Source organism: Caretta caretta, chromosome 28 (genome assembly GCF_965140235.1).
Source record: "Caretta caretta isolate rCarCar2 chromosome 28, rCarCar1.hap1, whole genome shotgun sequence".
Classification (NCBI taxonomy): domain Eukaryota; kingdom Metazoa; phylum Chordata; order Testudines; family Cheloniidae; genus Caretta; species Caretta caretta.
The window spans coordinates 6163079-6184363 of NC_134233.1; the positions used below are offsets into that span (position 1 = coordinate 6163079).

Below are 21285 nucleotides of genomic sequence, written 5' to 3' on the forward strand. Positions count from 1 at the left end.
TACCCTGGGGGGCTGCGTGCCAAACGTTACCGACCCCGGTGCTACAGCAATCTCCCGTACAGCAATGGCTCTTACAAGACAGAGTAAGTTAGAACAACCCAGAGTCTAAAGCTCAGGTGTATTTGAGGATCTGGGCCAGTACTTGGCTGTTTCTATAGTAATGACCCCTGAGCAAGCAGTATAATGTACATGCTTATCACTGAGCTTGTCCAGAGGCTGCATAGAATATCAGGGTTGGAAGGGACCGCAGGAGGTCATCTAGTCCAACCCCCTGCTCAAAAGCAGGACCAATCCCCAATTAAATCAGAATGACCAGATGTCCTGATGTGTAATAAAAACACTTCGAATCATAAAAAATCAACCCAGCCTACTTTACAGGGCCTGATCCTTCTCTCCCTTACAGCATCTGAGCAGTAGTAGAATGGCTAATACGGGCCAGTATTATGGTTGTTGTATCGTGTTATAAAACAACAAAATAAATAGAAAAATAAAAAATACAAATGAATGTTTTGAATTAATTTGGGGAAAAGAATTTACAGTACAGTACAAGGATTTAAAACATTTAAAACATTCCTTTCTTTCTCTCCAGTATTATAGTCTCTCTTGTTCCAATTTTGGGTCACAGGAGCGAGTAGTATAAAGGCCCTACCATCAATCAAACGTTAACCCCACCCCTTGACCCTGTAAGCCCTGCACACAGGTCACTGGAAGTCCCACCTCATGGGAGTATTACTTCCAGGGTCAAGGCGGACACATGTCCGGAAGCAAGGTGTGTCATGTGACCCCTGTAAGAACTCCTCCCACTGTCCTCTGCTGATCAGGATGGATTTTGCCCTGACAGGAACGACTCGAGAGAAGATTTGACCAATCAGGGGGAGTTCCGGGGTTTGTGTGACCCCTCTAAGAACTCCTCCCACTGTCCTATACCAATCAGGAAGGGTTTCAGCCGCTGGGGACCACCCCGAGAGGAGATTTGTCCAATTGGGGGGAATTCTGGGGCGGGGTGACCCGTCAGGAAGTGGCTCGTGTGACCCCTCTAAGAACTCCTCCCACCACCCTCTACCAATCGCGATGGGTTTTGGCCACAGAGGACAGCCCCGAAAGGAGATTCGACCAAAATAGGGTGGGTTCTGGGACGGGGTCAACCGCCCAGAAGAGGGTCGTGTGACCCCTCTAAGGACCCCTTCCAAGGTCCTCTGCCAATCAGAGTGCAGCACCATCACCTCATAAGTCCCAGCGCTGGGAAGAGGAGGCCATCTCTTACCAAGAAGACGTGTTTTAGAAATTGTGGAAAGGCTGAGAGGAAACGTGGACTCCTTTACCACTCCTGTGAGACCTTCAGACTTTGTTTTAGCCCCGAGGACCTTTGGAGTTGTGTGGAGAAAGTGCTACAGCAGCGACAGTTCTGAAGAGGATGAGAGAGAAGCCAAGGGGATTCCTTTGGCCCAGCCATTGATGGATATGCCAGAATCCGACCCTGAAGCCCAACTGCTCATGAGACACCCCCATGAGCATGGTGGCCTCTCGTCATCCGCCACCCTGGAGGAGGAAGGCCATCATGGCGTGGGGGAGGCACTGGCAGACAAGGTGAATGGAAAAGACGTAGCTCAGGTAAATGAATGATTAAGAAGCGACGGTCGATGATTGGGTGTAATGGGGTTAGGAACCAGGGGTTGTGTAAATCTAAAAACAAGCAGTGGGAACTTACGCTTGTTTCTTGTCTGAAAATCTCTCGACAGCTTGACGATGCCTTTCTAGAGGACCCGGAGGCCCTGGACGGCGTTGCATCAAACAGCGAAGGTGAACCAGGCCCGCCTTGTTTTTGCTCAACGCCGCTAGAAATTGTTGAAGATGACTCCGAGGAGGACGGCTATGAGGAGTTTAGGAGAGGCTTGGCAAGGAACTCGCTGAGCCAGTGCCACGTCACGAGCGTAAAAATGTTATGCGGACTATTGTACGCGTTGCTGTTTATGCTGTTCTTCATCACTGTCTTGGGGAAAAGCTTTTTGAAAATGGTGAGGGCTGTGTCATAAATGCCCCAGCCCAATGGCACCATGCCTGTGTGACTTGGACTTCAATGGATAGAAACTGCAAGCTCTGGGGCCTGTGTGCTGAGCTGTGTTTGGAAAGCTTATTGAACACTATTATTGCCATAGGTTATGTTATGCAACATCTGTGCCTAACCCAAGAACATTTAGCGCAAGCGGTGACCTTGAGAAATGCTGTGCAATTCAGTGGAGACCCTGACCGTGTTTTAAAGAAAATGTCCAAAATGGAAGATGCCTGCTTACAGCGTTACATTGACCGTCTGATCCACACAAAAAATGACAGAACCCTGCTTAAGAAAAAGACTATTTGTAAGAAATCTAAAAGGATTAATTGAGAGAATGATGAGGGGACAAACATGCAATATCAAACTTGGTCGCTGTACATTTTAAAAAATCGAATGAAAAGGGCTTTTTGATTATCTGTGTTTCTGTTAGAAGGTCTCTGGCCCGTAAGTGAGCTAAAAGTTTTAATGGAGATCTGGGTTTGTTTTCAAGAAGCTGTATGACTTTTAAATTGAAAAAAAATGGTTTGTGAGAACCTAGCTCTTGTGTCTTTGTGTAAAAGAGACCCATTTACAGCAACAAGCTGTGAAGTGGGAGGGGAACAAATCCTAGAAATGTGCCATCAGAGTTGGCAACAACAGGGTCTAGGTTCAGTATCTAGGAGTTCCATTCCCGTAACACAATGCAAAACCAGGTCAAGCCCCCACCAGTGGGGCACTGAAGCTCCCCTACGACAAGTTGAAATCACTGAATACTGTGTTAAGTAGTAGGGGGCCTCAGATCTAGGACACCATGAACCCAAAGTGAATTCAGCTCTGCAGTCTGTAACCAAACTCCTAATAGAATTAAAATTCTCTCTGATATTACATAATGGAGAGAAGGAGCAATTGGTATTTGGGACCCTCAGAAGGGGGCTCACACCACTAGACACAAACCTCCATCCTCAAACTCTCTCAATTCACTGGCTTTTGCAATCCTTGTCCCTTGCCTAGCAAGTGCTACTTAGTTGATGGTGAGTCCCTCCGTCATAAAAGGCCAAGTACAGTTCCACTGTCCTTGATTCACATAATCAGGATAACGACACTTTATTCTTCCTGCCCCAATAACAGAGACACTGGGGATCCCACAGCAGCCAAAGTGACCGTTTGGGCTCCTGTGGGCTCATGCTAGGCGGGGTGGGTGTGCCTGTGCAAACGAGATCAGCTCCTGAAGTCCTTTTCCACAACTCACCACCAGATGTCAGGGTAGAGCTCATCCTGTCTCTGCTTACAACACGAAAACAAAACAGGGATGGTTCAGACATGTGTTTGAGTACAACAGAGTTGACTCATCCTGTTGAACTGAATGGTTTTAACCACACCCCCACTGAATAGTGAAGGTAACTGTGATTCCTTACCCTTGTTGCTATAGGGATAAATTTGATGGGTGTGCACCCATAGTAAGGGAGGTGGGTGGGTGAGTTCGGATTAATATGAAATGAAATAAAACCTCAGGAATTCGCAGATGCTATTGGGCAGTTTAAATATAATCCCTGGAGTTGGCAGAACTCTACTGGACAGTTTAAATATGACCCAGGAGTGGTTTTGAATGCTATGGGTCACTCTTTCTAGCAATTCAAAGCCATTAAAAGTTTAAAATACTATATTTACCAAAAAAACCCAAAACAACCAACCAAAAAACCCCACCACACACATTAATAATCAAGGTGGGCCATTTCCAGCACAAATCCAGGTTTCCTTACAATGTAAGTGATCACTTTAGATAAGCTATTACCAACAGGAGAGTGGGTTTGTTTTTCTTTGGGGGGGGGAGGGAGAAAACCTGGATTTGTGCTGGAAATGGCCCACCTTGATTATCATACACATTGTAAGGAGAGTGATCACTTTAGATAAGCTATTACCAGCAGGAGAGTAGGGTGTGGGGAGAGAAAACCCTTTGTAGTAATAAACACTCATTTTGTCATGGTTTGTGTGTATAAAAACATCTTCTGTATTTTCCACAGTGTGCATCCGATGAAGTGAGCTGTAGCTCACGAAAGCTTATGCTCAAATAAATTGGTTAGTCGCTAAGGTGCCACAAGTACTCCTTTTCTTTTTGTGTTTTAAACTCTCTCTCTCTCTCTCTCTCTCTCTGTGTAAAAAAAACATAGGTGGTTTTTTTTTTAAAGTATATGGCTGCAAACTGATGGTAATGGTGTGTTTCAAACTAACAGGGTGTTTGTTTACTGTGCAACATGTGTTTTAAACTGGATTTTAAAAGTTGATTTTAAAAGCAGTTTGGTTTTTATTTTGCAAAATGAGGTGTATTTAAAAAAAATGTTTGCGGGTTTGTTGTTTTTTGTTTTAAAGTGGTAGAAATAAACTCAAAACTCCTGTTTGTTGTGCAGCCTGAAATGGATTATTTTGTTTGAAAGCTCTGACTTTTTAAATAGAAAAACACCCTAATGAATATTTTATTTTTAACTTTACAAGACAGTTTCATGTGATTTATAATAATAATAATAATAATCATAATATTGTCTGCTCCACCATACGGTGAAAACATGAGAGACCCTTAGACCAGAGGGTAAACAAGTTTAAAAGAAAAAGAAAAGAGACAGCTGAAAAGAAAAATTCCCCAGATGGATGGATGAAGCCCAGTAAATATATTGTGTTTGTGAGGTTATGAGGTTTTGTATTTTAAGTAAATACATCGGTGTGGGTGAGAAAGATGGTAAAGTTAAGTTTTGTAATATGTCCCTTCCCCCCTAATCGGGTATGTGCAGTTCTCCTGACAATGCTGTAGTCAAAGCGACAGGGACACCTCCACCAGACCAGCCAAAGGGGGGACAAAAAGAGATGCCCTCGACTGGAGGCTCTCAAACTGGCATGTCTGAAAATGGGGAGGTGGAATCAGACTCTCACACAGAGTCTGGTTTAGAAAATTCCCCAGAGGGCTCTCTAGAATGATGGATCCCCATCTTCTCCCGATGACCCTCACGGAGGCGCCTCGGAGTCTGACTCTCAAATAGCATCTGATGTAGAAGATGCCGCTGATGGTCCCGTAGAGGAACCCCCAAGTAACCCTGAAAATGCAGAGGTGTGTATGGAGAGAGTGAGAAGTTGGCAACGTGAATTACCTAGATTTGGGGGGTCGGTGTATTGTGAGGAATTTCATTTTGTCAATCTTGAGCGAATAAATTCAGCTCAGCAGGTTGTTGAAGCCATACACAGGGGGATACAGTTAGTTCTCGATGACGTTAATGGTAGGGTAGGCCCTGATGATTATGTTCAGTTACATTTAGAGAGCTGTAATTTAACTAAGCCGTTGGTTTTGGTCTGAAGAACTAGGGATGAGCTGTCTGCTGAGGATTTCTTCAATCAGACCTCAAAGCTGCCACAGAGCAATAGAGTTGCATGTCAATGGGACATTGCACCTCGTTGTGACAGTTGTAAAAAAACAGGGGTGGGGACCGCTCATAGAGTTTTAAATTCTATCCTCAGTAGTCAAATCATCCATAAAAAAGAGACAATGTTTAGTAGACCTGACTTACACGGGTACCCATCTGTGTTTTGCGCATGGACTCTTGGCTGTCATGTCCGACCATAAACCTACGGACGCGGAATTGTTAGCTGGGGTGAGAAAGTTGCATGAGAAACTGGGCTGGTCAGATGAAAAAAAGACTATGCTCAGTGACGTAGCAATGTCTGAACAGCATTTAGGAGTCAACATACAGGTGGTGCTGTATGCGACGAAAGGGGCTTTTTTAAAACGCGGGGGGGGCAGTTTACCCCAAGACTTATTTCATCCTGTTGCACGATGAGCATTACGAGGGGGTTCTGGTTGTGAAAAAGTTGTTTGGAGCAAAAAATTATGGTGAGTTTTGCCCCACGGTGCACAGTCACGGCCACTCTTGCAGGTCCAGCTGCTGCCTCTGCTTGAGCATAACATGCTCAGACAGCGTGGACGTGCAGCTGAGGTCTCCTCGCTGTAGACTGTATTGTCAGTCCAGAGAGCGTTTAGACAGACACATCGACTGGGCGTCGACAGAACAAGTTGAATGCCTGTCTAAAACCTTGTGCGATAAGGGTCAGTCTTACGTGGACCAGCGGCACAGGTGTAAAGGGAGGCGCTATAAGCGGGGTCAGGCTTTGATCGCTGGTGATGTAGATGGTCACCTCGGTTTTATGGACAGCCTTAGAAAGCCCGAATCCTCAGAAAAGTGTATTTGTTATGATTCTGAATACACATAGGAGACTGGGTTGCACACTCCCAATTACATTTTTGCTATGTCCCTCAAGCCGGAAAAGTCCTGGGAATTTAAGGGTGATGAGTGTCTTTCTATGTTTGTTCAGACCTTTATTGGCAAAGAGTTCCGGGTCTACACGTTCCAGGCGCACAATTCCAAAGGTTACGATGCATACTTCATCATTAGACAGTTACTGAAGAAAAAGATGTGCCTAGAACTGATCACTCAGGGTAGTAAAGTAATGTGTGTAAGGTCCTGGGCATTCGTTTTATAGACTCTTTAAACTTCTTGCCCATGAAGCTTGGTAAGCTCCCGCAGGTGATGGGGTTTGAAGGGTGCAAAGGGTATTTTCCACATTTTTTGAACACTTTAGAAAATCAAAATGACGTGGGGCCTATGCCCGGTGTGGAGCACTATGGTGTAGAAAGCATGATGCCCAGGGAAAAAGCAGAGTTTCTCGACTGGTAGCAGGCCCACAGGTAGGAGACGTTTGACTTGCAGAAAGAGCTCGTGTATTACTGTCAGCAGGATGTCAAAATTTTGAGACAGCCTTGTATCCTCTACAGAAAAGAGATTATGAAAAAGATGGAGAAGGGAGATCTAGTAGAGAGAGAACCTGGTAAATTCACCGAGATAAAACTGTGTAGAGATCCATTCTGGTACATAACACTGGCATCTGTCTGCATGGCTATGTACAGGTTTATGTTTTTGGAGCCTAACACGGTAGCTCTTCTCCCTCCAGACAATGATCACAGGCAGGAAAAAGATATTCGACCCCATCTGTTCAGTGGCTGTTGTATACCTCTCACAAAGAAACTATACAAATACGGCATGCTTTACAGGGTGGGGAACTACAGGTAGGCTCCTACTCTTTAGACGGTTATGCCAGTGTTGACAGGGTACACACAGCCTTAGAGTTTAACGGGTGTTCTTTTCCACGCTTGTGCCACCTGTCATTGTGAAAAAGCACAAAACCCTATGACAGGGACAACTTTTGGGTTTCTTTATTACAAGACGCAGCTCAAGACCGACTATCTGAAACAACTTGGTTTTGTAGTGAGGACTCTTTGGGAGCAAGAGTGGGAAGTGATGAAAGAAAGAGACAGGGAGCTTGCAGGTTTTTTAAACTGAGCCCAGTTGCCCTAGCCTCTCGTGCCTAGGGATGCTCTTTTTGGGGGAAGGACAAATGCTATGCACCTATATTACAAACTTAACTCCAGGGAAGAAATCCACTATTATGATTTTACCAGCTTCTACCCTTTTGTAAAGAAAACCAAAGAATACCCTCTCGAACACTCTGATATAGTTTATGACAAATTTGGACCCCTTGCAAATTATTTTGGAATTGCAAAAGTTAAAGTGTACCCCACACAAGGCTTCTTTTTCCCATTGTTACCTGTCAGAGTGGGTGGCAAGCTTATGTTCCCGCTATGCCGAACCTGTGCGGAAACCGAGCAGCGGGAGATGTGCATCCATACTGACGAGGAGAGGGACATCCTGGGGACTTGGTGCACGGTGGAATTGAACACGGCCATAGCGAAGGAGTACGCGGTGGCAAAAATATATGAAATCTGGCTTTTTAATGAAAAATCTGATGTACTCTGAAAAGACTTCACCAAATGACACCTCCACCAGAAACAAGAGGCTTCAGGGTACCCCAGCTGGTGCACAGACGAAGAAAAACAAAATAAGTACATGAACGATTTCTACCAGGAAGAAGGCGTGCGTTTGTGCCAACACGAAATCAGGTTTAACCCCGCTAAATGCCAAATCGCTAAACTCTTTCTAAATTCCCTCACGAGTGAGATCCCGCCAGATCAACACATCACCGAGTTTGTGTCGGCAGGCCCGAAAACATACGGGTATAAGCTGTCGGGAGGAAAAGCCTGTATGAAAGTCAAAGGTATTACCCTGAACTTGGCAAACTGTCAAAAGATCAACTTTGACAGTTTGAGAGATCTAGTCCTGGACTATTACACGGGCCTGCGAGAAAACACCTCAAAAAAGAGAGAGGTGCAGCAGCCCTCTATCGTAAGAAACAAAAAACAGTGGTAAATAGAGACCAAAACCCTTAAGAAAACACAGAAAGTCATTTACAACAAGAGGGTCCTAGGAGAAGGGTTTAAAACCCTGCCCTACGGATTTTAAAATGGATACGAGGTGGAAACACCCCTTTTCTGCAATTCTCGCGGGGCCTAGCAACTGTGGGAAAAGTTACTTTATAAAAAATGTGTTGGATAATGCCAAACAAAACATTGTCTGTTATGCCTGAGAATATTGGATAACCTGGCTATAAAAAGCATTGCAAGATACACATGTCTGGGCTTGTTGAAACACATTTTGAGCAAGGCTAGGCATGCCCAAGAATTTAAATGTATTTTTTACAAAATTCATCACCATCCGGTCGTTTTGCACTAAGTCGTTAGAATACAATTTTAAAATCCGGTCAAAAGATAAACACTTGCTCCGATGATGTAAGAAAAACACTCGGTGATAGTCGCAGGCGACAGAGCGGGGGTCTTGTAATTGTCTATTGTGAAACACAATGCCTGTGGCATTTTTGTTTAAAAATTTCATAATGCTTTTAGGAAACAACATGCTCTTCGGGGGGTGCCCGTATGAGTCTAAAAGCTCTCCACGTTACGCTCCGCCAGACACAAGGCAAGCCAGTGTTCACCAGGTTGGTTGTGTGGATGTTCTAGGGGTCTCTGAGACAGCTTGTCGCCAGGGAGCCAAATCACAAGGGAACACATCTAAGAAATTCTTTTTTGTGTAAGGCACCTTGATAAGACACACGAGAGCTGCACGGTGTCCATGTTCACATATAGTCAAGCAGAACGTCTCTCCTCTGATTTCTCTCTATGATGTTGTCAAAAACCCCATGCACGATCAGATTGACGGTGATGGTTAAAGCCTTCCCAAAACGTATTTCTGCTCTCAGGTTCCCGGTTTTAATCAGGGAATAGCCATCGGCTCATTCCTGGTCGGGAGACAGGTCAAAGGCAAACAAGATGTAACCCTGTGGAAACTTCTCACGGTCGATTAACAGAGAACGATCTGTCATGTGTTTACCAGCGTCTGTACCAGATTCATGTATTCTCTCACGCATCATCCTGCCTCCAAGTCTGGTTGCAGAGGCTTGGTTGGTATCTGTTCACCATCCACATACAAGGCCACCAAATTAATATCATAATGTTTAAAATGAAAGGGATTTTTAGTGTAACTTCCACTCAAGGCATAGGACAAACCCTAGGACAAGCATTTTGGGTAACTGTCCCAAAAAACAGGTTCTCCTGGTTATTGACCCTGCTGCCCACGGGGATGCTGAACACTTTCATTCCCACACGGTCCACGGGATATTTAGCATTTGTGTTAAGCAGGGACTCCGCGTGCCCCAGACGAACACTCAGGGCCATCCGTACTTTCTTCACAAAAAGCGATGCTGATACAATGCGCAATGTAAAGCCTTCGGCTGCACTGCCCATTAAACAGAAAGCGTCTTTACTGCGCGTCAGTTTAATTTTCACATCCACTCCGTTCAACAAAGGAGACGTATCTGTTCTGATCTGTCTTTATTTCAATGGTAATGGTATCGATGTGGTGTTTTCTGACAGGAACGTGATGAGGTTTATTGTAGGTGATGGTGACAAACTCATTGTTCCTTCCTCAGACAGGGACACAGCATAACAGGGGAACAGAAAAGTCCCTCACAAACTGGTGTTCTACAATAACTGTGTGCAGATACAAGGACTTAACCCCCCCTGTGATGTCTGCCCAGAAGGGGAATTTTTGGACGCTGCGCTTGGGGCCCAAACCTAGAATGTTAGCTAGCTCCCTGCTGGTAGAAAACATAAAAGTAAAATCAGCGGATTTAAGGCTAACTTTTCTACCCACAGGGTCATAGTTCATGACCACCTCAGGCGGTGGGGGAGGACGAGCCACGGTACTGTTCATATGATCCAATCATTCGGGTATGGACGAGTAATAACCTCGTCGTAGGATAAAACTCTATGCCATATCTTCAAAGGTGATTTCAAAAGGGGTGTTCTCGCGGATAGTGTTCCAGCTGTGTGGGTGTTGTATTTCCACTAACCCCACCTTCCAGGCACCCGGGAGACCCAAGGGCTTAATTAGCTGTATTGTAAAGTTCGAGCTGGTGTTTTGAAGAAAAACTGCAGAGCTGGCATTGCTGGGCAAAGTCATGTAACACCTGCCGTCGCTCATTTTTCTCTCCCTCAGTCTTTGCAGGAGGAATCTTTTTGTTTGTTTGTGTCTAAACGTCAGAATTGAGAAGCTTCCACCCAGCTGGTAAACTTATCGTCCCCGTCCCCCTGGCAAACCATTTCATCAGTAGCTGCTTTTTCTCCCTTTTCCTTTCTCCGCTAGAACTTTTTCGATCCGGCAAATCCTGTCTCGTTTGGGGTTTACTTTTTGTAAATCTTCAGGGTAAAAAGTTCCAGTAACTGTCTCACCCTCGTAATCTTTTAATCGGTATACAGGTCTCTGGCTCCTGGTTAAGGCTTCATCCACTATAAATATCTCATTGGTAAACGTCTGTTCACAACCTTTTTCAAAAGCTCCTTTGGTTTTAGAGAGTCTCATGTGGTCGCCTTTTCTAAAGGGGGCAACAACCGGTTTTATTTTAAAACCATCTCTATCAACCAGTTTCCATATCTTCAGAGAATTGGAAGGGTTAACATCAGCGGGTCTGGTATGTAGAGTTCTGTAAAAGCTCTGGTTGTAACTCTTCATAAAGTCAGGTAACAGGTCAAGGTGGCGAAAGGCGCTATGGGCTGTAAAATATCGCCACATCCTCCGCATCTTTTTCAAGTTCTGTTAAATCGCTCCACAACCCCTGCTTTGACTTCATTATCAGTAACAAAAAGTGTTAACGCTGTGCCGTCTCAACAATCTGCTAAAAGGTCTGTTTCAAAATTCTTTCCACCGATTAGTTTGTCATTTTTGAGGCACGCAACCTTGGCTAAAAATAGCTTTAAAGGCCTTGGATACCTCACCACTCATCTTGTCTTTTAGGCCTAAGGCCCAGGCATATTTGGATAGAACGTCTATCACTGTTAAGATATACTTAAAACCGCTGTTGTGTTTGGAGAACCAGTGCATACGGACCAAATCTGCCTGCCATTGCGCGTCCACATCTGAAAGAACGGTCTTGGTTCTTTTAAAACGTATTCGAGCTGGTTTGTGTAAAGTGTAAGCATCCTGGTGTGAAAGCCAAGCTCCTACCTTTCTTCTATTTAAAGTTTTATGATGCTTTTTGGCCACTTGAAAAAGAAGATTGACCCCGTCAAAGCTCCCAACTTTCCTGGGGGTTTAACAGATTTTCTTTAACAGAGCCGTCTGCGGAGACATGACTCTTCCTGGGACCGTCTTTTACGAACACAAGTATGGAGGGGGACACGTTCATTCTGACACATTTAAATAAGTTTTATTAATCGCCTGGTTTAACACAATCTTTTACAGCCGCCTGAAACAAAGGACGCCATGACCCCTACCATGAGGGAGTCTGAGCTGGTTCATTCTTCCATTTTTGTCCTTTTCTGGATTTTCCTCTTGAGATCTGGGTCTCAGACAGGAGCAAAAACAGCTGATGCGCGATGGATTTACTCCCACAGGGCTACCGATGTGCAACTTCTCAAAGGCCTCTAGAAAGGCATCGTCGAGCTGTTGAGAGATTTTCAGACAAAAAACAGTGTAAGCACCCCACTGCCTGTTTCTGGATTTATGCAATGCCAGGTCGATTCCCAACCCCATTACACCCCCATGATTGACAGTCGCTTCTTAATCATTCATTTACCTGAGCGCCATCTTTCCCGTTCACCTTGTGACTCCCCCAAGCCACAATCGCCTTCCAACTTTAGGGCATGGACAATGAGAGGCTGTCACACTCACTGGGGTGCCTCACAAAGGTTTGGATTTTGGGGTCAGGTTCCGAAGTAGCCATCAACGGTTGAGTCAAAGGGCCCTCCTCGGAACTGTCACTGCTGTAGCGCTTTCTCCACAAAACTCCAAAGGTCCTCGGAGCTAAAACAAAATCTGAAGGTCTCACGGGGGTGGTAAAGGAGTCCATGTTTCCTCTCAGCCTTTCCACAATTTCTAAAACATGTCTTCTTGGTAAGAGATGGCTTCCTCTGCCCAGCGCTGGGACTTATGGGGTGATGGTGCTGCACTCTGATTGGCAGAGGGCGTTGGGAGGAGTTCTTAGAGGGGTCACATGACCCTCTTCTGGACGGTTCACCCAATCCGAGAACCTGCCCCATTTTGGTCAAATCTCTTCTCGGGGCGGTCCTCTGCAGCCGAAACCCATCGCGATTGGTAGAAGGTGGTGGGAGGAGTTCTTAGAGGGGTCACACGAAGCACTTCCAGACGGGTCACCCCACCCCGGAACTCCCCCCAGTTGGTCAAATCTCCTCTCGGGGTGGTCCCCAGTGGCTGAAACCCCTCCTGATTGGTAGAGGGCGGTGGGAGGAATTCTTAGAGGGGTCACACAAACCACTTCCAGACAGATCACCCCACCCCGGAACTCCCCATGATTGGTCAAACCTCCTCTCGGGGTGGTTTCCAGTGGCTGAAAGCCCTCCTGATTGGTAGAGGGCGGTGGGAGGAATTCTTAGAGGGGTCACACAAACCACTTCCAGACAGATCACCCCACCCCGGAACTCCCCATGATTGGTCAAACCTCCTCTCAGGGTGGTTTCCAGTGGCTGAAACCCCTCCTGATTGGTAGAGGGCGGCAGGAGGAATTCTTAGAGGGGTCACACAAACCACTTCCAGACAGATCACCCCACCCCGGAACTCCCCATGATTGGTCAAACCTCCTCTCGGGGTGGTTTCCAGTGGCTGAAACCCCTCCTGATTGGTAGAGGGTGGTGGGAGGAATTCTTAGAGGGGTCACACGAACCACTTCCAGACAGGTCATCCTGCCCCAGAACTCCCCCTGATTGGTCAAATCTTCTCTTGGGGCATTCCTATCAGGGCGAAACCCATCCCGATTGGTAGAGGACAATGGGAGGAGTTCTTAGAGGGGTCACATGACACACCTTGCTTCCGGTCATTTGTCCGCCTTGACCCTGGAAGTAATACCTCATGGCTTGGGACTTCCAGTGACCGGTGGGCAAGGCTTACGAGGGCCAAGGGTGGGGTTAACGTTTGACTGATGGTAGGGCCCTTATACTACTGGAGTGCCTTCTTCTGTTTGTCTCCGTTCCGCTTCAGTCCCCAAGCACTCGGCCAGGACAGATGTCACTTATGACCTCCGTTGCCACCAGCTGGACAGAGGGACTTGGGTCTTTCTTGAGGACCTGGAGAGCTGAAATGACACAGGACAACATAGAATCATAGAATCATAGAATATAAGGGTTGGAAGGGACCCCAGAAGGTGATCTAGTCCAACCCCCTGCTCGAAGCAGGACCAAATCCCAGTTAAATCATCCCAGCCAGGGCTTTGTCAAGCCTCACCTTAAAAACCTCTAAGGAAGGAGATTCTACCACCTCCCTAGGTAACACATTCCAGTGTTTCACCACCCTCTTAGTGAAAAAGTTTTTCCTAATATCCAATCTAAACCTCCCCCACTGCAACTTGAGACCATTACTCCTCGTTCTGTCATCTGCTACCATTGAGAACAGTCTAGAGCCATCCTCTTTGGAACCCCCTTTCAGGTAGTTGAAAGCAGCTATCAAATCCCCCCTCATTCTTCTCTTCTGCAGGCTAAACAATCCCAGCTCCCTCAGCCTCTCCTCATAACTCATGTGTTCCAGACCCCTAATCATTTTTGTTGCCCTTCGCTGGACTCTCTCCAATTTATCCACATCCTTCTTGAAGTGTGGGGCCCAAAACTGGACACAGTACTCCAGATGAGGCCTCACCAATGTCGAATAGAGGGGAACAATCACGTCCCTCGATCTGCTCGCTATGCCCCTACTTATACATCCCAAAATGCCATTGGCCTTCTTGGCAACAAGGGCACACTGCTGACTCATATCCAGCTTCTCATCCACTGTCACCCCTAGGTCCTTTTCTACAGAACTGCTGCCTAGCCATTCGGTCCCTAGTCTGTAGCGGTGCATTGGGTTCTTCCGTCCTAAGTGCAGGACCCTGCACTTATCCTTATTGAACCTCATCAGATTTCTTTTGGCCCAATCCTCCAATTTGTCTAGGTCCTTCTGTATCCTATCCCTCCCCTCCAGCGTATCTACCACTCCTCCCAGTTTAGTATCATCCGCAAATTTGCTGAGAGTGCAATCCACACCATCCTCCAGATCATTTATGAAGATATTGAACAAAACCGGCCCCAGGACCGACCCTTGGGGCACTCCACTTGATACCGGCTGCCAACTAGACATGGAGCCATTGATAACTACCCGTTGAGCCCGACAATCTAGCCAGCTTTCTACCCACCTTGGAGTGCATTCATCCAGCCCATACTTCCTTAACTTGCTGACAAGAATACTGTGGGAGACCGTGTCAAAAGCTTTGCTAAAGTCAAGAAACAATACATCCACTGCTTTCCCTTCATCCACAGAACCAGTAATCTCATCATAACATGTTATGATGTTATGTAAGTATACAGACTGTCAAATCACAGCTAAGCGTGATCACAGAATCTTGAAGTACCAGAGCAGAATGATCACATGGTAAAATGTGAAACGAGGCTCAGTTCTTCTATTGGGGTGGAAAATACATGAGAGATGAATATGCCTCACTTTTCATATTGTCACCTGTGCCGGAAATAGCTGGAGACTTACTACCTCTGAATACCACGCTACAGAAGCTCTCCAATACAAAGAAAGCTTTAGCTTCCTCCATTGGCTCCCTTCCATGCTCCCAACAAGCGGGGAGACCCTGACTCGACCAGAAAGTCATCCACTCTGCTGTAAATGGAAGAAGGTCCATTGTTTCAATAGCTTCCACTTTTAAGTTTATTTTCCATCTCTATTCAAGAGCCACTGTCTGAGCTCCAATCACCCTGGAATTCAACAGAGGCCAGGTCCAAGCTGCTTTGTGCAGGACGCAGGGCACCTACTGGAAGAGAAATTGCTGGTGGGAAATTTGGGGCAGCAGAAAGTGGCTACAATTTCTCCTCACCTGGGGAGTCCACAGAGAGCCAATAAAGCCCAAAGAGTGGATAGCACTGGCTGAGGAGGGGGCCTTGCCAGGACAACCAGGAGATGCACGGACTCACATCACACCCTCTGCAGCTTCCTCCTTCAGGGGAAATTAAAGCTGACTTTCTACTGGGCAAGAGTGAATTTGTCCTTTGACGTGTGGCTGATGCACTTTGCACCAGTGCTATCGGTTACAGCTGCTTGTCAGCTAAATTCCTTTAGAACTCACGGATGAGCAGAACTTCAGCTGTATTTATTACTTACACATCAGCAGATGTTCCAGGTCCAGCCATTTCATACGCTGCCTGTCTGTGTGTTCCAGGATGATGCCTAAATACACAATGGAAAACAAACAACAACAATAAAACCTTCCCTTGTTGAGTGCAAAGTGATATTAGCAGCCCCTAGACAGGTCTTTGGCCTCTCCTACTGTGGGCCTAAGGGTGAGCTGTGGGCAAGAGGATGCTAGTGCAGTTTAGAGTCCACACTGAAGAGAATGAGAAAGACTTTTTTTTTTAAAGAATGTTTACACAAAACCCATTTGCTTTAAAGAGTCTGTGTTCCTCTTGCCACTGCTGTCAGTCATTGGAGACATACTAAGCTAGTGTCTTGGTCTAGTGGTCTGAGCAAAGGACTGGGGCCAGGAATAAGTGAGTTCTAAGCAGGGATCCCACAAGGTGACTGATAGGTGAGACTTAGGGCACAACGCCTGCCTGTCTCACCTGGGTATGCTTGGGAGAAGAGGGCACAGGGCCAAAGCGGAGGAACCTTTTGCCTCCTTGACAAGGTGGTGTGGCCAGGAACCTGAAACAGCAGGCGCTGAGGGCAGGTGGGCTGCATGCCTCCCAATGATGAAGTAGTAGTGAAGAGCACTGAGCAACACTGTGGGTGGGTCTGCACTTTGAGCGAGGGAGATCACTCCCAGTTCAATGGGACAGGCCCACTCTAGCTCGGACAGCGCTCGCATGCTAAAATTAGAATGTAGCTAAAGCAGCACGAGCAGTGGGAGGAGCTAGCCACCTTGAGAATCGACTTTGGGGTTTGGATGGGATCATACTTGGGGTGCTTAAACTTCCTGCTGCTCCTGCCATCGCAGCTACTCTCTATTTTTAGCACTCAGGGCTAGTGCGGGTATGTCTCATCAAGCTGGGAATTAGACCCCCAGTTCCAAGTGTAAACATGCCCTACGAGACAGTGTCCCAGCCTTTACAACTAAATGACTGCACCATGCTTTCCCTGCAACAATCCCAAAGCACTTTATAGCAAGTCATGATTTCCTCCGACCACCACACTGGAGAGGTAGGGATATTAACATCCCCATTTATGTATGGGAAGCTGAGGCACAGAGAGATTAATGGCTGCACAGTGGGATTTTTTTCTCTCTCCCTCAATGGGAATACCAAAAGGGACACTGGGCATCATCTCTCACCAGCTAACTTGGCTGCAACTGCCCGCATCTCTTCCCAGCTGCTACAGAAGTACGTGATGGTGCTTTTGTACAAGTTCTCCAGCAGCTCGGCATTCTCTTTGGCCTAGAGGAAATCAGGGACACATGAGCTCTCTCTGGCTAGAAGTGCCCTTTGACTGCCAGCACATGCTTTTACGAGCCACAGGTAAATCAGAGAAAGAACAGGTGACTGGGTGGACGTGGGAAAAATGGGGATCTGTGGCAGATTTACATTTTCCATCACCCTCAGTCATATATCCCACTCTGACCGTTATTTCCATTACCCATCACACATCTCTACACCACCACACGCCACTCCAGTCAAGAATCTCAGACACTTCAACAGCTCACTCACAAGGTGTCTGCAAATGTCCACCTGGAGCTCCTCAGGCTTCAGCTCAGCTGTGCTATCAAGGTGTTCATTCACTGCAGTTTGGAGCCTCTTCAGTCCCAAAAACGGGACACAGAGGTGAAACGTAGCTCTGCGTTCCTGAAAAAAAGAAAGCGTGTCCCACCATTTAATTGTTCCCTACTGAGTGCTATGGTCATTCAAAGGGAACTCATCTGCTTGCCTGCTCATCTATTCCAGGATAAAAAGGGATTCATCTGGATGTAATTGGCAGAAAACATGCAGGAATGACTAATAGAGGGGAGAGCTTCCACTGCAACCTGGAGGTAGCATCAATGTCTTTTTGGAACAGATCTACCTATGAAAGCTGCTTCACCAGGTCTCTCTTCTGTTCTGGGGAGGCAGGGGCCTGGGGTGCAGAGACAGACAGGAATAGAGAGCTGTCGGGCTCAGACCCATGACCTATCTTGGATTCTGGTGAGGCAGCCATGGAGCAACCTGGCGGGAACTGACTCAGCAGGAGGGCAATGAACTGAGGGGAGAATTTGGGCCTCCACAGCAGGCAGGAATAGCAGAGCTCCCCTGGCATTGGGAGGAAGATTCCTTTGGCTTAGTAAATAAGTCACTCTCGGTCTTACCACTGGGGTTCGGGTCTTGCAGGTGCAGCAGAAGTGTGACCCAGCTCTGTCTAACCTGCTCGGCGAAATAGCCCTTCCATTTTCTTTTGGTCAGGCGGGCCAGGATGCCAAATAGGACAAAGGACAATAAACGAAGAGCATCGTCCTCCTACAGCCAAGAAAGCCCCACAAGTTAGTAACTAAGGGACAATCACATCACGTACCTCGCACAGCCATCTCTTCTACGCTAAAGTTGAGGGATTCCAACTACAGCTAGTCGGAAACACTTTCATGCACGAATTTTTGATTTGAATTTGCTGATTCATCAAACTATTTTAGCGACAGTTCCATTTTGATGAAATTCCTCCAGAAGCCAGGCAGGAGTCCTTAGAAACCTGCCTGCTGTCTTGACAGTGCACCCATTCAGCTCCTTGGAAGCCGATCTAGCAGGCTGACTGGGATCGTGGGCTTCCAAACCCACAGCGTCTGGGACCCTGGCTCTCAAATTTGCAACTCCCTGGCACTTCTAGCTCCCACAGTTTCCTGGGTTCCCAGCACCTGGGTTCCCAGCACCGAGAGCAGACTGCCTGGACCCAAGGCTTTCAATAGAGCTCGGTTGAGAATAGTAATTCCGTTTCACAAAGAGTTTTGACGTTTGGGGAGAGGGAGTCCCACAAATAGGAACAAAACCAAAATTTGAAATCTCAAAATTCCCTGCAAAAACGGAATCATTCCAACCCTCTCACATAAAAATGGTATAGAGCAGGCCCAACACTCTCTATTGTACCTTGGAACCCCCTTTTCATGGTTCTCTAGCTATCTAATCTAGTATTCAGACTTCCTTTGAGGTTCTCAGTGGCAAGAAAGAAGAACAGAAGGGGGAGACTGTGGGAGCAGGGATGTCATCCCCATCCTCCTAATGTTCTCCTCCTCCGTAAAACACCTCTCTTCCCTGGGGCCGAAACATCTCTTCACTCTGACATGAGCAATGCCCAGGGAGTAAATGGAGTCTAATCAAGATCGCTTGAACTGGGGCTGGAGAGTTCTGGTCACATACGTTGTCAAAGTAGGTCCGGATCTGTTGGGTGAGGTCTCTGAAGGAAGAACCTATGTCCTTCTCTTTCAGCTCCTTCAGGACTTTGGCCACTGCTTTCATGCTCTCGCCAATGACTTCAGAACTGAAAGGGTCACTTAAGGCCCTGATCAGTATGACCATAAGAAACTTCTTGTGCTTTTTCACCTGGACAAAAATATGACATTAAAGAACACTGATCACTGATCACACTTCTAATACGTTTTCTTTAGCAGTTATGAAGCTGTGGGAATTTCATCTCCCCCTCCCACCCCCGGAGACCTATAGCTATATTTCAGACCAGGTTGGAGCTACAATGAGCCAAACTTGGTGCCATAATACACCTGTGTCATCCTATCATTAGATTCCTAGTTACTTAGATTCCAAGGCCAAAAGGAACCCTTGTGATTATCCGGCCTGACCTCCTGCATAACACTGAACTTCCCCGAAATAGTCTCTGTTGGAACTAGAGTGTATCTTTTAGAAAAACGTTCAATCTTGATTTTAAAATTGCTAGTGACAGAGAATCCACTCCAACCCTTGGTAAATTGTTCCAATGGTTAATTAAAATTACCATTAAAAATCAATGCCTTATTACCAGTCTGAATTAGTCTAGTTTCATTTTCCCCCATTGAATCTTCTTATACCTTTGTTTGCTAATGGGAAGAACCCATTCTCAAAATGTGTTCCCCATGTGAGTAGTTCTAGATTGTCCTCAAGTCACTCCTTAACCTTCTCTTTGTAAGGCTAAATAGATTGAGCTCCTTGAGTCTATCACTAGAGGTATCTTTTCCAATCCTTTGAGAATTCTTGTGACTCTTCTCTGAATCCTCTCTAATTTATCAGCATCCTTCTTGAATTGTGGAGACCTGATCTGGACACAGCATTCCAGCAGTGCTCACATGAGCGTCATATTCAGAGGGAAAAGAACTTCTTTACTCTTATTCAAGATTCCTCTCTTTATGCCTCTAAGGATCATTTCAGCCCTTTTGGCCACAACTTCGCATTGGGACACCTTATGTTCAACTGATTCTCTGCCATGACTCAAGTGGTTTTCAGCATCATTGCTTCTTGGGATAGAGTCTCTCATCCTGTAAGTAAGGCCTGCATTTTTTATTCCTAGATAGAGACATTTACACATGGTCATATTAAAGTGCACAGATTGTTTGCTTCTGCCCAGCTTAGCAAAGGATCTAGCTTGCCCTGTATTGACTGCAAAGAGGTTACTCGGGTATGTGAGAGAGCAGAATTTGGCCTAGTGCATTGTGTGCAGCCTCTGTAAACTCCGAAGAACTATTTCCCTTGGTTTCTCTCGTTATGCTGCATTCTAGTCAGTATTCTCTCTTACCTTCTCAGGTGCCCCATAGACTAAATTTCCCAGGCCTCTTACAGCCATCTGCCGGACAATGCTGTTCCTATCATGTGACCTTTCTTCCAAGATGCGTAAGACTGGCTTAAGGAACTTCTTCTCCCTGAGCATGGGATCACTCATTAGCTGAAAGAAAATCAACCTGTCCATTAGCCCCAATAGGATCAGTAAGATTGGGAATAGAATTTGAGCAGACATGTCATACGCTAAAAACAACAAGGAGTCCTCCTACAGCCCCAGTCTTGAGGATACAGACAAATATGGCTACCCCTCTGATACTTACCACATAATACACTGTAACTTTAGCATTCCACACAAATGAGAAAGGTCTACAAAACATGGAGCTTTCCTTTTGGGCACTAGAATAGGGATCCACTCACCTCTTGAGAGCCTCTTAGTGGCTGGGTATGGTATCACAGTCCTTTTCTCACCCCTGGTGCACCCTGCCAGCCGTCCTCAGTGAGCCTTCTGTGGCTCAGGCCTCTGGCTGAGTCCCAAAGTCCAAATGAACCCCTTCTGGGGTAGTCCAGAACAATCCCATTGCCCTCACTTGGGTCTCCAGCCCCAACTCTGGGTCCTTTACATTCTGCCCTTTGTTCAAGCTCTCCATTAGCATTGTCCCCTCCATGGGGCTTATGCCACTGTTGGTGGTAGGGGAACCTGGGCCTGCCCCTAACTCTGGGTTCCAAACCATGGATCCTATAAACAGGAGCTAGGCACTGCTTGATTTCAGTTCATTGTTGCTTCTTCCTACCGGCCACTTTTAGCTTCACCCTCACCTCAGGGTTAAAGTTCTTCGGGACTCTCTTCCTGAAAACCCAGCTTAAGTAAAGGCTGCCAGAATCAAACTCTGGCTGTCCCCTGAATTTCTGTGGCCAGAGAGCAGCGCCCTTTCTTGCCCCTCCAGTTCCTGCCAGGAACTGACCTGCTAAGGCCCTTCAGCTCCTTTTAGCCGAGCCTCATTGGGCTCGGATTGGCTGCTTTCATGAAGCCTCTCTAGACAGACCCAGACTGGGGGCTCTTTTCCTG

At 46.4% G+C, this 21285-nt stretch overlaps 1 protein-coding gene across 1 annotated transcript; it reads right to left on the minus strand.

The window, feature by feature from the left end:
- Window positions 1-13489: 13489 nt before the first annotated feature.
- On the minus strand, window positions 13490-17398 carry LOC142070229 (maestro heat-like repeat-containing protein family member 2B). The gene is made up of 5 exons (XM_075123777.1): window positions 17390-17398; window positions 17205-17339; window positions 16832-16934; window positions 15667-15732; window positions 13490-13606 (listed from the first exon to the last, which is right to left on the minus strand). Exons 1-5 carry the CDS (start codon window positions 17396-17398, stop codon window positions 13509-13511), a joined length of 411 nt encoding a protein of 136 aa, XP_074979878.1. The 3' UTR covers window positions 13490-13508.
- Window positions 17399-21285: the final 3887 nt, after the last annotated feature.